Source organism: Oncorhynchus mykiss, chromosome 11 (assembly GCF_057628025.1).
Source record: "Oncorhynchus mykiss isolate SJ-2025 chromosome 11, ASM5762802v1, whole genome shotgun sequence".
In the NCBI taxonomy this organism is placed as follows: Eukaryota; Metazoa; Chordata; class Actinopteri; order Salmoniformes; family Salmonidae; genus Oncorhynchus; species Oncorhynchus mykiss.
In genome coordinates, this window is record NC_143032.1 from 60,601,765 (window position 1) to 60,618,793 (window position 17,029).

General features: G+C 41.7%; 1 protein-coding gene across 4 annotated transcripts; it reads right to left on the minus strand.

The window, feature by feature from the left end:
- Window positions 1-906: 906 nt before the first annotated feature.
- On the minus strand, window positions 907-16,779 carry rsrc2 (arginine/serine-rich coiled-coil 2). Of its 4 annotated transcripts, none has more exons than XM_021621593.3 (10): window positions 16,357-16,779; window positions 12,017-12,173; window positions 11,731-11,771; window positions 7,655-7,824; window positions 5,929-6,045; window positions 5,638-5,754; window positions 2,354-2,433; window positions 1,986-2,254; window positions 1,671-1,760; window positions 907-1,577 (listed from the first exon to the last, which is right to left on the minus strand). In XM_021621593.3, the coding sequence occupies exons 1-10, from the start codon at window positions 16,360-16,362 to the stop codon at window positions 1,392-1,394; spliced, it is 1,233 nt and encodes a 410-aa protein (XP_021477268.2). In that variant the 5' UTR covers window positions 16,363-16,779; the 3' UTR covers window positions 907-1,391. The 4 variants fall into 4 exon arrangements, with proteins under 4 accessions (XP_021477268.2, XP_090046832.1, XP_090046834.1 ...); XM_090190706.1 differs by having other exon boundaries at window positions 7,655-7,846; window positions 16,357-16,502; XM_090190708.1 differs by lacking the exons at window positions 11,731-11,771; window positions 12,017-12,173; window positions 16,357-16,779 and adding an exon at window positions 8,894-8,969.
- Window positions 16,780-17,029: the final 250 nt, after the last annotated feature.

Below are 17,029 nucleotides of genomic sequence, written 5' to 3' on the forward strand. Positions count from 1 at the left end.
ATGGGTGATGCAATATTTACAAACAATTAAAGTGACTAATATACCGTAGAATAGAGTACAGTTTACACAAATGAGATAAGTAATGCAAGATACAGAGACAATAAAGTGGCTAGTGTTTCATTTCCTTTAAAGTTGCCAGTGATTCCTAATCTGAATCTAGGCAGCAGCTACTGATGTGCTGGAGATGGCCGTTTAACTGTGGTGTAGTATTGAATACAATATATACATATTAAATGGGTGATACAATATGTAAACAATTTAAAAGTGACTAAGATACCATAGAATAGTGTGGAGTGCATTTTATACATATGAGATGAGGAATGCTAGATCCGGAACATTGGCTAGTGGCTAATGATCAATTTCTAAAAGTGGTGTGACCCAGGTGGTGATACAGGATGCTCTCAATTGTGCGTCAAAGTTTGTGACGGTTTTCTTTAGCCTCCTGAGGTTGAAGAGGCATTGTTGCGCCTTCTACACCATGTTGTCTGTGTGGGTGGACCATTTTAGTTTGTCAGTGATGTGTACGCTGCGGAACTTGAAGCTTCCACCTCCTCCCCTGTGGCCCCATCGATGTGGATAGGGTGGTGCTCCCTCAAGTCCACAATTATCTCCTTTGTTTTGTTGATTTTGAGTGAGGTTTTTTCCTGGTACCACTCCCAGAGCCCTCAGCCTACAGGGAGGCGTCTCATCATTGTTGGTAATCAAGCCTACTACTGTTGTGTCGTCTGCAAACTTGATGATTGAGTTGGAGGCGTGCTTGGCCATGCAGTCATCGGTACTTAGTCAATGCTGTATGCATCCTCAGCAACAATCCAGTCGGAAATACGTGTTTGCTACACCCACAAAAAAAATGTTGTAGCTGTGTATAAAGCATTCATGGCCAAAACAAACACCAAGGACCACTTCTCAACACAAAGGGACTTTTATTTCAAGGACATATGTAACACTATTGTTCACTCCTTCCATTAGTAGTATGATCCACTCTTACATTTCCATTCAGTAGAAAGGAAACAGAAAGATGATATAATGGCTACATTTTGAGATTATGATCTGAAGCCATTTGTAAAGATTGGTAAATATATGTAAACAGAATTATTTCACTTGATCTACCATTAAAAATGTATACAATTTTAGTAAAAAACAATATGCAATCACATTTCTAACAGAAGTCTAAATCTAGCCAGCATCACTCAAACTACTGCATCATTCTGAAAAGATGTACAGATTTCTTAACACTCAGTATCTATTTACATGGGAATGTTCCAAGACGTGAGATTGTTTCTAAATAAATTACAGATCCAATGCAACAACATCCATGCAAGCTTGAGTGCTAGCTATGAGGAGAGACCTATGAGGAAGAAAGCAAGGGCAAGCCGGTGCATGGTTCGGCATTAGATCGCGTCCATGCCCCGTGAGAATGAAGAGCCGAAGCCTAGTCCCATGCCTCTCTGAGTGTGGGTCTGGGACCTGGCCATCTCATACTGAAGGTCAAGGTTATGGAACATCTCCTCCTGCTGCTGCAGGGTCTTCAGGCCTTCGTCGTTGAGTGGCTTTGAGGCCTCACCTTCCTCTTCCCCCTGACAGGACAGAAACCACAGTGTTAGAAATACAAGGCTCTGCAGCATGGTACACAATCAAATGAGAAAATAAAAGGACTCGGTTATACATACTTTGATGCCCATCAGTTTCCGAAATTTAACATTTTGGTCCTTATTTCCAAAGTTGAGCTTCTCCCACAACTCAGCTGTCTGGGACTTGTCCTTCAAAACCAAACAATTTCAATGCATTAGTGATTTGCAACAATCGAGCCACCATGAGCGGAGTTGCATGTTCTTTTCGTAGCGTTTTCATTAAGTCACTAGTTGTGCTTTGTTATGTGAGGAATGTACACTAAAGATAAATCGGCCCCATCAGATAATAAACAGCGTAGACTTATTGCACTACATTCTGTATTGCGTACAAGGAATTCAAAAATAAAATCTTACCCCTTCCTTCTTTCCTTGCCAGAGCTTCTTCCTTTTCTTCTCCTGCTCTGCAAACTTCAGGGGGTTGACAGCCGAAGGATTGTAATAGCTGGGCACAGCAATGCCAGTCTCTGCTAAGGTTTTGGCTTGTAGGGCTGCCATCTGCGCTGCCATGGCGATCTGGGGCGTGACCTGTGTCCCAGAGGCCAGGAGAGCTGCCACGTTGAGGACAGGGTGGGTAGCAGCTGCAGCAGCAACTACTACTGTGTCAGACAACAGGGGGGCTGGCACTAAAAACAATACACACACAAAATAAAAGTGGTTAGAGATTAGTGATCGGTTTAACTCACTTTGAATTAGGTGCAATTGATAGCCGAGAAGTGTCTCACCTGCAGGTACCTCCTGATGCTGCTGTTTCTCCAACATATCCTTTTCTTTCTGCTCTTGCAGTTTCTTTGCCCTTTCCAACCTGGAGATATAGAGAGAAGACAGTGAAGGGTGTTCATATTCGTCAGCTAGGCTTTTGGAGCAGAATGATAGATTGTCCACTATCAAATAGAGATACTCAAGAAACAAATCATGAACCCCACAGTTCCTCTAAGGGTATTTTCACATATAGTCCTCATTAAAAGAATCCATCTCAGTCCATACAAAAATGGTGTGGAAGACCTTGACTGACCTGCACAGAGCCCTGACCATAACCCCAGTGAACACCTTTGGGGTGAATTGGAACACCGACTGCGAGCCAGGCCTAATCGCCCAACATAAATGCCCGACCTCACTAATGCTCGTGGTTGAATGGAAGCAAGTCCCCACAGCAATGTTCCAAAATTGCTATGTTTAGAAAGGAACCAAGATCTTTTTCCAACATTCACGCCATTCAAATCAGAATGTGTTTTCAGACAGCTAAATATACCCACTTACATTTTGGAAGCTAATAGACTGCATTTAGTTAAAATATGAGACAATTGTAATTAGAAGATACTATTAACCCTGTCTAGAGTCTAAGCCGGTGGAGGGGCAAATTGTTTTAAGACAGTCATACCAAGGAACATTTAGTTATTTGATTTTACATTTTAAGACCCTTTAAAAAAATTACAAATCTTGGATAAAACATTGCATTTGGCATTATTGCTATTAGCCAATAGAAACACATTGAATAACAGATTCACTACATAGAACAGTCAAAAAAGAATATCAAAAGGAAGTTTGTTCTGAAGCGTCTGTCCTATATCTGAGATAAGATCAGGAAACCTTTAATTACATTTATTTTATTTAAAAAAATATGTATTTATTCCCTATTTTAGGGACTAAACTATCTCCACATACAGTGCCTTCAGAAAGTATTCAGACCCCTTGACATTGTCCACATTTTGTTACGTTACAGCCTTACTCTAAAATATATATTTTTTTGTAACTATTCCTTAGCAATCTACACACAATACCGATAATGACAAACGTAAACAGGTTTTGACATTTTTGCAAATGTATAAGAGATACCTTATTTACATAAGTATTAAGATCCTTTGCTATGACACTCAAAATTGAGCTCAGGTGCATCCTGTTTCCATTGATCATACTTGAGATGTTTCTACAACTTGATTGGAGTCCACCTGTGGTAAATTCAATTGATTGGACATGATTTGGAAAGGCACACACCTGTCTATACAAGGTGCATGACAGTGCATGTCAGAGCAAAAACCAAGCCATGAGGTCGAAGGAATTGTCTGTGAAGCTCCGAGACAGGATTGTGTCAAAGCACAGATCTGGGGAAGATTACCAAAAAATGTCTGCAGCATTGAAGGTCCCCAAGAACACAGTGGCCTGCATCATTCTGGGTCAGGGAGGTGACCAAGAACCCAATGGTTACTCTGACAGAGTTCCTCTGTGAAGATGGTTGTCCTTCTGGAAGGTTCTCCCATCTCTGCAGCACTCAACCAATCAGGCCTTTATGGTAGAGTGGCCAGAAGGAAGCCACTCCTCAGTAAAAGGCACATGAGAGCCCGCTTGGAGTTTGCCAAAAGGCACCTAAAGGACTTCCAGACCATGAGAACCCAGATTCTCTGGTCTGATGAAACCAAGATTGAACAAAGAGTCATCTCTCACATCTGGAGGAAACCTGGCACCATGTCTATGGTGAAGCATGGTGGTGGCAGAATCATGCTGTGGGAATGTTTTTCAGCGGCAGGGACTGGGATACTAGTCAGGAACGAGGTAAAGATGAACGGAGCAGAGTACAGAGAGATCCTTGACGAAAACCTGCCCCAGAGCTCTCAGGACCTCAGACAGGGGGGGCGAAGGTTCACCTTCCAAAAGGACAACACAGGAGTGGCTTCAGGGATAAGTCTCTGAATGTCCTGGAATTGCCCAGCCAGAGCCCAGACTTAAACCTGATCGAAAATAACTGGAGAGACCCATCCAACCGGACAGAGCTTGAGAGGATCTGCAGAGAAGAATAGGAGAGGAAAAAAAAAAAAAAAAAGCCAAATACAGGTGTGCCAAGTTTGTAGTGTCATAACAAAAACGACTCAAGGCTGTAATTTCCTGCCAAAGGTGCCTGAGTAAAGGGTCTGAATATCTATGTAAACTGGTACCGGGGACCATCAGACGAGTCTTGTGAGTGTCCTAGAGCTAAAAAGAGAACACCATTGTGTTCTTGGGTCTTGGCTGTCAGAGGGGTCATATTAGTGTGTAGCCCAAACAGTTTGGATGCTACAGACAGAAATTGGCAGAGGAGGCTGTACCGACTTCAGACAAGTCTTGTGAGGGTTGTGGACATCCTAGAGCAAAATGAATGCCATCGTGTTCGTGAGTCTCATCTTTCAATAGAGTGGTCATAACCGTTCGGACGCTACAGACGTTTTTGTGAGAAGACCGATTTGAGATGTCTTATGGTCTGACAAACACTGCTCTAGCTCTGCCACCTTCCACCACAGATGCAGAAGGGCGATATCGGCGGTTGATTGAGATAGACCATGCAAAAAAACCATCTCTAGCTTAAACAGACGGATAGTTGTAGGCTAAGGGTTAACGTGCAAATATTATTGGTGAGAGAATAAATAGCAAGAGAATAACTGCAGACTAAATGTTACTACTGCCCCTTTAAGAGCTAGAATAGATTTGTACCCTGTGTTGCGATTCTCACCAAATATGTTGTCTTCTCAGACTATTAAAACCCCACAATCAATAAACAGCTCTCTTAGCCTATAGATCACATATTGCAAACAAATAAACTGAACTAAAAATTCGAGACATTTTGGAATTTCTGTGCATCCTTGACAATCGCTAATCAATATCCAAAAACAGGACACTTTCCTGCGAAGCTGCACATCACCAGCTTTCTTTTCTGGCACCAATGTGAGGGTTTATGGCAGGGGAAATGGTGTTGCAGTAGTCTAGTGTGGTGCCGGAATACTGACAAGCGAACCTATGGACCTTTGTGTTGACAATGGAACTGGAACACGGAATTCAAGCAAACCGAACTCAGACCAACTCTCGAGATGGTCTCTGTTCGGTTTGAATCGGGGAGGGATGGGGAGGGAGGGCTCTTTTGAGAGGTATGAGTTCCTTTGGGGTGATCACACTGCACAAAATATTAAGCAAAACCACACTGAGTTGACAAAAATTGTCTGAAAGGGACCAAGTGTGAAAACACCCTAAGATGATGTGGTACCTTCTGGCCAGGGCCTCTTGTGCGTCCATGGCAGTGTTTCTGCCCCGGAAAGCCTGGGGGCTCACAGACCTGCTACGACTCTTCTCTTTTCTGTGCACTTTCTCCTTCTTCCGCTCCCTAAAGAGACATTATAGCATTTCAAGATCCACAGAAAGATATGCATTCAGTCACACACAACACAATTTAAGAGACACATGGTGACTGACGAAGAGTGGCAAATTTGAGGCACACAGGAGTGGTTACTAAAGACAAACACAGAAAATGTTAGGGAGAGAAGCAAGCGAAACGCACCTGCTTTTGCTCCTGCGGCGGTGTTTGGTCTTTGAGCCCGACCGGGACCTGGCCCTCTTCTTCTTCTCCCGAGGGGAACGCGATCTCAGTTTGTCCCGACTTCTGCTGCGATGACGCCTAAAACAGGCCAAAAATGCTAGTTTTATTCTTATAAAAATAAAACATGCAGCTCACTCTACCCAGTTTACTGTGACCAATCTCAATACATCATGTACAGTGCCTTGCGAAAGTATTCGGCCCCCTTGAACTTTGGATATTTCAAACTTTTTGAACAAATCAAAAACTGAAAAATTGGGCGTGCAAAATTATCCAGCCCCCTTAAGTTAATACTTTGTAGCGCCACCTTTTGCTGCGATTACAGCTGTAAGTCGCTTGGGGTATGTCTATCAGTTTTGCACATCGAGAGACTGAAATGTTTTCCCATTCCTCCTCGCAAAACAGCTCGAGCTCAGTGAGGTTGGATGGAGAGCATTTGTGAACAGCAGTTTTCAGTTCTTTCCACAGATTCTCGATTGGATTCAGGTCTGGACTTTGACTTGGCCATTCTAACACCTGGATATGTTTATTTTTGAACCATTCCATTGTAGATTTTGCTTTATGTTTTGGATCATTGTCTTGTTGGAAGACAAATCTCCGTCCCAGTCTCAGGTCTTTTGCAGACTCCATCAGGTTTTCTTCCAGAATGGTCCTGTATTTGGCTCCATCCATCTTCCCATCAATTTTAACCATCTTCCCTGTCCCTGCTGAAGAAAAGCAGGCCCAAACCATGATGCTGCCACCACCATGTTTGACAGTGGGGATGGTGTGTTTAGCTGTGTTGCTTTTACGCCAAACATAACGTTTTGCATTGTTGCCAAAAAGGTTTCATCTGACCAGAGCACCACATGTTTGGTGTGTCTCCCAGGTGGCTTGTGGCAAACTTTAAACGACACTTTTTATGGATATCTTTAAGAAATGGCTTTCTTCTTGCCACTCTTCCATAAAGGCCAGATTTGTGCAATATACGACAGATTGTTGTCTTATGGACAGAGTCTCCCACCTCAGCTGTAGATCTCTGCAGTTCATCCAGAGTGATCATGGGCCTCTTGGCTGCATTTCTGATCAGTCTTCTCCTTGTATGAGCTGAAAGTTTAGAGGGACGGCCAGGTCTTGGTAGATTTGCAGTGGTCTGATACTCCTTCCATTTCAATATTATCGCTTGCACAGTGCTCCTTGGGATGTTTAAAGCTTGGGAAATATTTTTGTATCCAAATCCGGCTTTAAACTTCTTCACAACAGTATCTCGAACCTGCCTGGTGTGTTCCTTGTTCTTCATGATGCTCTCTGCGCTTTTAACGGACCTCTGAGACTATCACAGTGCAGGTGCATTTATACGGAGACTTGATTACACACAGGTGGATTGTATTTATCATCATTAGTAATTTAGGTCAACATTGGATCATTCAGAGATCCTCACTGAACTTGTGAAGAGAGTTTGTTGCACTGAAAGTAAAGGGGCTGAATAATTTTGCACGCCCAATTTTTCAGTTTTTGATTTGTTAAAAAAGTTTGAAATATCCAATAAATGTCGTTCCACTTCATGATTGTGTCCCACTTGTTGTTGATTCTTCACAAAAAAATACAGTTTTATATCTTTATGTTTGCAGCCTGAAATGTGGCAAAAGGTCGCAAAGTTCAAGGGGGCCGAATACTTTCGCAAGGCACTGTAGCATCTCACTGAACCCACCTGTCGCATGAGTGTGACCTGGAGTGGCTCCGTCCCTTCTTGTCTTTGCGCCGGTGTCGCTCCTCCCCGTTCTCTGCAGAAAGTCTCTCCCTGCCCCTCTCAGTCTGCTCCGGCTGATCATCCTGCTTGCTGTGAGATTTTGATGGCTTCTCAGAGTCCCTCCTTTGTGCCTGTTTTAAGAAGAAGGTGTCTCTTTCAGGAAAATAGTGCAACAAAGAGTTAGTACAACTGTTTGATACAGAAGATACCAAAGCATGTTAGGAACTCATGCTCACTTCAGACATACATCCCCCTCATATTTAGAAAGCCTGATTACCAGAAACCAAACATTTCTTTACAACATTGACCGTATATGTCAGAAGGATAAATAGCTTGACGGCGCTACACTGTCAGTCCACTTTTTAACTGCTTGTTTAAATGTTTTTTTCCCCACTTTGAGTGCAACTTTTTTAGTCATCTTATTTAACAAGGCAAGTCAGTTAAGACTAGTTGGACTAGTTACCGAAAGGTTGCAAGTTCAAATCCCCGAGCTGACAAGGTACAAATCTGTCGTTTTGCCCCAGAACAAGGCAGTTAACCCATTGTTCCTAGGCAGTCATTGAAAATAAGAATCTGTTCTTAACTGCCTAGTTAAATAAAGGTTAAATGCCGGCCTACCCCAGCCTAACGACGCTGGGCAATTGTGCGCCACCCTATGGGACTCCCAATCATGGCCGGTTGTAATACAGCCTGGAATCGAACCAAGGTCTGTAGTGACACCTAGCACTGAGATGCAATGCCTTAGACCGCTGGAGATAAATTTGATAATGAAATGTCCTCCAATGTACCAAGACACATACTCCAACTTGTAGCACATAGGTCAAATCTACCACCTACTCAAGTGCACCAAGTACAGCCACTTCTGCTTAGTTTTGTTTCAATCATATTATGGAAGGCACATAAATTATATAGTACAAAACTCAATGTAGGTTATCATGGATAATCACCGCTGAGACAGCTTTAATACATATGTTTTAGTTCAGCACTTTATTCCCTCCCCAATCTACAAGTGCATGCAGCCAGGAAGATTTCAATGGTGGGCTCAGAATGAATTTGGATTAATAAGGTTACAGCCAGCAGATTGAGCTTGAATTGAACCCAGTAATAGGCAATTGAACCCAGGAAAAGGATCATGTTAATTTCCTTTATTTGCAATTATTTTCTAGGAGGCAAGTATAAGTTTGAATGGCTGATAGTTACCTGTCCGAGTAGTAGGCATATAATTTTGCTATGTCAGCAGCGTCTTCAGTTCAGTGTCTCTTCGTGCTTTAGCACGCTGAGTATGATTTATTGTAGAAATGTTATCATGTGATCTACACACAGGATTTATAAAAAAAATAATCTCATATACAGTACCAGTCCAAAGTTTGGACACATCTACTCATTCAAGGGTTCTTCTTTATTTTTTTTTACTATTGTCTACATTGTAGAATAATAGTGAAGACATCAAAACTATGAAATAACACATATGGAGTCATGGAATAACCAAAGTGTTAAACAATTCCAAATATATATTTGAGATTCTTCAAAGTAGCCACCCTTTTCCTTGATGACAGCTTCGCACACTCTTGGCAATGGAATGCATTTCAAGGCCTTGTTAAAAGTTCATTAAAAGCCTTGTTAAAAGTTAATTTGTGGAATTTCTTTCCTTCTTAATGCGTTTGAGCCAATCAGTTGTGTTGTGACAAGGTGGGGTGTATCCAGAAGATAACCCTATTTGACAAAAGACCAAGGCCATATTATGGCAAGAACAGCTCAAACAAGCAAAGAGAAAAGACAGTCCATCATTATCAAAGACATGAAGGTCAGTCAGAAACATTAAGAACTTTGAAAGTTTATTCAAAAAACATAGCGCTTTGATGAAACTGGCTCATGAGGACCACCACAGGATTTTTATTTTAAAATGTAACCTTTACTTAACTAGGCAAGCCCGTTAAACTTCTTAGGGGTAGCCCCTTTCCCCCCCAATTTTTGGCTAAAATGACATACCCAAATCTAACTGCTTGTAGCTCAGGCCCTGAAGCAAGGATATGCATATTATTGGTACCATTTGAAAGGAAACACTTTGAAGTTTGTGGAAATGTGAATTGAATGTAGGAGAATAACAATAGATCTGGTAGAAGAAAATGCAACCATCTTTGAAATGTTTGTAATTCCGATTGTGCCCACAAGATGACAGCAGTGTATGTGCAAAGTTTCCGATGGATAACTTGAAGTATGAGCGAACTACATGACATTTAGTGTGAAGTCACCCAGGTACATTTGGGCAAATCGCGAAGGAGACATTTGTATTCATAAATTCGGTGACGTATAGAATGTTCTACACCCCTAATGATATAGTGAAGTCTGGTTACGTTCTAGGATCTCGGAGGAATACATACGAATGTGATCTGACTGGTTGAACCAACATTTAGGGTGAGATTTTCACAGATACCTTTCTTTGAAAATTGAAAGAGTGGAAATGCAAAATCGATCATGCATGCTAGAAGGACCTTTAAGGATATGAAAGAGGATTTTATCTAACAAAACGACACCTCATTATCTCTGGGACCCGTTGGATAATAAAATCAGAGCAAGATTTCAGAATGTAAGTACACATTCCACCTTCAGAGGTGAATTTATCAAACTTATCACGGTGAAAAAAAAAGTGTTTAGTTGTTAGGAGCTCTCAGACAATAGCATGGCATTTTTTCGCAGTAATAGCTACTGAAATTGGACAGCGCAGTTATATTAACAATAATTTAAGCTTTTAGCCGATATAAAATATGTACCGAAATTTGTTTCGCTGCATGATTTACAACTGTCACGTTGACAGGACGCCTATCCCTAAGAAGTTTTTAAGAACAAATTCTTATTTACAATGATGGCCTGCCGGGGAACAATCGGGGAACAGTCGTTCTGCCTTGTTCAGGGGCAGAACGACAGATTTTTACCTTGTCAGCTCAGGGATTCGATTTAGACCCAACGCTCTAACCACTAGGCTACCTGCCACCCCAAAGGAAAAGAAGACCCAGAGTTACCTCTGCTGCAGAGGATAAGTTAGAGTTAACTGCACCTCAGAATTCAGCCCAAATAAATGCTTCAGAGTTCAAGTAACAAACACACCTCAACATCAACTGTTCAGAGATTGCGTGAATCAGGCCTTTATGATCAAATTGCTGCAAAGAAACCACTACTAAAGGACACCAATAATAAGAAGAAACTTGCTTGGGCCAGGAAACACAAACAACGGACATTAGACCAGTAGAAATCTGTCCTTTGGTCTGATGAGTCCAAATTTGAAATTTTTGGTTCCAACCACCGTGTCTTTGTGAGAAGCAGAGTAGGTGAACGGATTATCTCTGCATGTGTGAAGGAGAGTGATGGAATGCTGCATCAGATGACCTGGCCTCCACAATCACCCGACCTCTACCCAATTGAGATGGCTTGGGATGAGCTGGACCGCAGATTGAAGGAAAAGCAGCCAACAAGTGCTCAGCATATTTGGGAACTCCTTCAAGACAATTGGAAAAGTATTCCAGGTGAAGCTGGTTGAGAAAATGCGAAGTGTGTGCAAAGCTTTGTGCAAATGCAAAGTGTGTGCGAAGTGTGTGCAAAGCACGCAAAGGGTGGCTACTTTTAAGAATCTCAAATGTATTTAGATTTGTTTAACACTTTTTTGGTTACTACATGATTCCATGTGAAATCTCATAGTTTTGTCTTCACTATTATTCTACAATGTAGAAAATACTAAAAATAAAAAACCTTGAATGAGTAGGTGTCCAAACTTTTGACTGGTACTGTATATATTCTTCACCATCTACTATGGCTACACTCAAGTGACCAAGGATACGTTAATGAGACATATCAAAATAAATTTAAAAAAAAACATGTCAGTTTTTCCATTAAGTCTCTTAGTAAGCTTTGAGTCAGGTTTCATTGCCTACAGTGTTTGGTACTTACCATGGTCAACAAAAAACAAAAAAGACACGACATTCAAGATGGTGACAGTACTGCAGCCTACTTTTAGTTCACTAAAATTAACTAAGATTAGTTACCTCTTTGCTCCTGCTCCGACTTCGTCTGTGCTTTTTGTCATCTGTAAAAGTAAAAACGATGAGAACAGTGACGAAATTCTACTGCACTATTAAATTAGGATTGACTCCGATGAGTCACCTGTAGTGCGTGACTATTTTGGACTGTTCTATCAACAAGGTACAGCTGCTTTAAGCTTATGTCAAATCCAAATAACATGACCAGACCTACCAAGTGAACATAACAAAAATGTATTACCAAAACTACAAACATCATTCCGAGTTTTAAAATTTAGTGCATTTAACTCACTTGATTTGCGTTTTCGGTCCCTGGAGTGTGACCTTGATCGGGAAGGATGGTGTTTGGAGCTTCTGGGTGATTTGGATGATTCCATAGTGTGTTTTCTTCTGTCCGTGTAAAGAGAGCCCATCAAGGGTAGCAGGTTGGTCGAGTCGGCATCACTTGCCTAAATGAAAGTAAACACACTGATCAACCTTAGGGTTTATTTGTTCTTTAAGCAGCATTTTGGGAAGACAATGTTCCAGCACAAAACAGCATCCCAACCAGGACCAGTGGTGTAAAGTACACGAGTAAAAATACTTTCAAGTAGTGATGCACATTTTTGCACATTTTTGGCCGATACCAATATCCTAGTACAGTTAAATAGTTAACACACACAGCGGTCTAAGGCACTGCATCTCAGTGCAAGAGGTGTAACTACAGTCCCTGGTTCAAATCCAGGCTGTATCACATCTGGCCATGATAGGGAGTCCCATTGGGCGGCACACAATTGGCCCAGCGTCGTCCGGGTTTGGCCGGGGTAGTTCGTCATTGTAAATAAGAATTTGTTCTTAACTGACTTGCCTAGTTAAAGGTTACACATGCACACCACACTGACTAAAACGTTATTTTGTTGGCATTTACACATGTCCCCATTACCAGTAAAACATCATCAAAACCTATTTCTTTCACTTGCTGTGCTGTTTCGTTGTTCATTTGATCAGTCGTTTCATTCTCAACCAGGATTTCTATGGAACGCCGATTGGGTCTTTGCGTGTCTAAACAGATACATGCCAAATAACACGACATAATCTGTTTCAGTAGCTATAGTTAGCTAGCTAACTATATAGCTAGGTGTCATCTTCTAAAATAACCCTACTTTATAAGACAGTTCTTATTTGATTAATGGTGGTTGGACCCATCTATGTGAAGCTCTCCACAATAAGGATTAGGCACAATAGCGGAATTTGCGGCTAGCCTTCAAAATAAATGGCATAATTCTACTATTTGTATTCATTTGCATCACTGTCAATGACAATACTTTTATTTTGAAGGCTACCTGCAAACTCCACTATTGTGCCTAGCTTCACAACACATAGCCAGATGAAGCTAGCTGGCTGCTTATAACGTTAGCTTGGGCAACAGGATTAGGTAGCTGGCTAGCTATTTATTTTCATGAACTTCGTTCTCTTTGTATTCACACTGCCCTTGAATTTGAATGAGGACTCAACTCTTTTGCCAGTTCACTTCACCTATTTTGTGGTCCGAGTCCTCTTTGCATTCACATTGCTATTAGAAAGGAACCAAGATGTTTTTCCCAATATTCACTCAATGTAGTGGGTTTTTACAAAGTGCAGGACAAGCCATTCCATCAGAATGTGTGGGAGGGGGAGGAATAATGGCCACGGGCTGTTTTCCATGTTTCGGGCTAGGCCCCTTAGTTCCAGGGAAGAGAAATTAATGCTACAGCATACAATGACATTATAGACTATTCTGTGCTTCTAACTGTGGCAACAGTGGTGAAGGTCCTTTCCTGTTTCAGCATGACAATATCCCGTGCACAAATCGAGGTCCATATAAAAATGGTGTGGAAGACCTTGACTGACCTGCACAGAGCCCTGACCATAACACCAGTGAACACTTTTGGGATGAATTGGACCGCCGACTGCGAGCCAGGCCTAATCGCCCAACATAAATGCCCGACCTCACTAATGCTTGTGGTTGAATGGAATCAAATCCCCGCAGCAATATTCCAACATATAGCGGAAAGCCTTCCCAGAAGAGTGGAGGCTGTTTTAGAAGCAAAGGTGGGACCAACTCCATATTGATGCCCATGATTTTGGAATTAGCTTTTCGACAAGCAGGTGTTGACATACTTTTGGTAATGTAGTGTACCTACTTACATTTTGGAAGCTAATAGATTGCATTTAGTTAAATGGTGAGACATAATTGTAATCAAAAGATACTAATAAAATGAAATATTATTAGTAACAATAAATTGCAGAAGAATAACTGCAGATTAAATTATGATGTAATTTTAAATTTAACACCCAATGTTGGCTACTGCCCTTTTGACTGTCAATCACCGTATTCTTATGGGCAGACTCAATAGCCTTAGTTTATCTAATGACTGCCTCGCCTGGTTCACCAACTACTTCTCAGAGTTCAGTGTGTGAAATCGGAGGGCATGTTGACCGGACCTCTGGCAGACTATGGGGGTACCACAGGGTTTAATCCTCGGGCCGACTCTTCTCTCTGTATACATCAATGATGTTACTCTTGCCGCGGGCGATTCCCTGATCCACCTCTACGCAGACGACACCATTCTGTATACTTCTGGCCCTTCTTTGGACACTGTGCTAACTAACCTCCAAACGAGCTTCAATGCCACACAACACTCCTTCCATGGCCTCCAACTGCTCTTAAAACGCTAGTAAAAACAAATGCATGCTTTTCAACCGTTCACTGCCCGCCCGCACCCACCCGCCCGACTAGCATCACCACCCTGGACGGTTCCGACCTAGAATATGTGGACAACTATAAGTACCTAGGTGTCTGGTTAGACTATAAAAACTCTCCTCCCAGACTCATATTAAACATCTCCAAACCAAAATCAAATCTAGTCAGCTTTCTATTTTGCAACAAAGCACCTTCACTCACGCCGCCAAACATACCCTAGTAAAACTGACTATCCTACCGATCCTCGACTTTGGCGATGTCATCTACAAAATAGCTTCCAATACTCTACTCAGCAAACTGGATGCAGTCTATCACAGTGCCATCCGTTTTGTTACCAAAGCCCCATATACCACCCACTATGCTCTAGTCGGCTGGCCCTCGCTACATATTTGTTGCCAGACCCACTGGCTCCAGGTCATCTATAAGTCTATGCTAGGTAAAGCTCCGCCTTATCTCAGTTCACGATAACAAGCACACGTTCCAGCAGGTATATCTCACTGATCATCCCCAAAGCCAACACCTCATTTGGCCGCCTTTCCTTCCAGTTCTCTGCTGCCAGTGAATGGAGTGAATGGAGCGAATTGCAAAAAAAAAAAATTGCTGAAGTTGGAGACTTTTATTTCCCTCACCAACTTTAAACATCAGTCATCTGAGCAGCTAACCAATCGCTGCAGCTGTACTTAGTCCATCTGTAAATAGCCCACCCAATCTACCTACTTCACCCCCATACTGTTTTAATGTACTTTTCTGCTCTTTTGCACACCAGTTTCTCTACTTGCACATCATCATCTACTCATTTATCACTCCAGTGTTAATCTGCTAAATTGTAATTATTCGCTCCTATGGCCTATTTATTGCCTACCTCCTCATGCCTTTTGCACACACTGTATTTAGACTTTTTCTACTGTCATTGACTTGTTTGTGTTATTGGCTTGTTTATGGTTTGCTCCATGTGTAACTGTGTTGTCTGTCTCACACTGCTTTGCTTTATCTTGGCCATGTCGCAGTTGTAAATGAGATCTTGTTCTCAACTAGCCTACCTGGTTAAATAAAGGTGACATTTAAAAAAAATAAAGAGCTAGAATAGATTTTGTACCCTGTTGTGATTCTTAAAATACGTTGTCTTCTATTCAAACCCCACAATCAAATAAACATTTTACGAAGCTCTCAGCCTTTAGATCACAAAATTGCAAACACATTCTAAAATTGTTGGGGAATTGCTGACAATCCCTAAGAAATATCCAAAACAGCAAACGCTTTTTCCGCGACCCTGCACATCATAATTGTTTTTAGTATCAATGTGAGGGGCTATGGCAGGGGAACGATGTTGCAGTAATCTAGTGTGTGGTGGGGAATAATGACAAGCGAACCTAGGGCGTTGAGTGTTTCCATTGCCCTAAAAAAAAAGGGAACCGAACTCAGGATACCTCTCAAGATGGTTTCAGATTGGTTCGGGGAATCGAGGGGTCTGAGTTCAATTGGAGTGTTCTCACTGCACAAACAATTAAGAGAACCACACTGAGTTCACAAAAATTGGCTGAAAGGGACCGAGTGTAAAAACACCCACATTAACGTTTGCTACCTAATGACGTTGCTTGCTTGCAAAAGACTGCGCAACTCAAGGTACATAGTTAACTAGCGAACGTTATGTTATATAGCTAGTTAGGTAACTAGTTAACACTAACATAATCCGATAAAGTAGAATTTCCATGTATTTCCAAAATCAACACGACAAAGCTACCAACTACTACAGCAACTAACCGTCAGCTACTGACGTTAACTCGCTAGGTTGTCGACATGGCTGCCACGGCAAAGACGCCATCTTGATTAAACAAAACATCTTTAAAATAGAAACAGCTAGCATAAATGATGATATAAACTCGATGGTAATGTATTTGGTGAACACTTACCGCCATGAGTCACTTGAAGAATCCCCGTAAAAAAAATAAACGTGAGTTGTTCTTTCTGTGCTGTCGTTGAGCTTCGTTCGGTGTTCCAGCAAATTCCTCCCACTTCCAGGCCGTTCTGTTACAACAGAGAGCGGAAGTGGCGGAGTAAGAGGTTTTAATCCGAACACAATTTGTCCACGACAATAAACCAATGAAGTGAGGAATTTTTGTATGGTGGTCAATGAGTGTCGATTTTGGTTAACAAACAATAATTGCTAATTTTCTGGATTAATCTTATTTTATAGAATATACATTTCGTAATGTTTAGTTTGTTACGAATGCACTGATATAAGTGGACGCACTTGAAAAACGATTTTATATTGGTGTTAATCAGGTCAACACCACCAAGGCCTGGGGCCCTGACAGTATTCCAAGGCCAATCTCAGCACATGTGCAGATCAGTTGGCAGGCATATTCATGGTAATTTTCAACGTCTCTGTAATCTCCACATATTTTATGATGACCACAATCATTCCTGCTCTCCACATGGCCCTCACCCACCCAGATAAAAGGAATACTTATGTGAGAATGCTGTTCATCACCATTATCCCCTCCAAGCTCATCACCAAGCTTAAGACTCTGGGTCTGAACACCTCCCTCTGCAACTGGATACTGGATTTCCTGACGATCAAAC

Bases quoted from the DNA above. Each gene is read 5' to 3' on its own strand.
- rsrc2 (XM_021621593.3), bottom strand. The intron at 7,825-11,730 runs GTAACTAATCTT...TTCTTAAAACAG, and splicing joins GTCGGAGCAGGAGCAAAGAG to GCACAAAGGAGGGACTCTGA. The intron at 2,434-5,637 runs GTACCACATCAT...CTATATCTCCAG, and splicing joins CAAGAGGCCCTGGCCAGAAG to GTTGGAAAGGGCAAAGAAAC.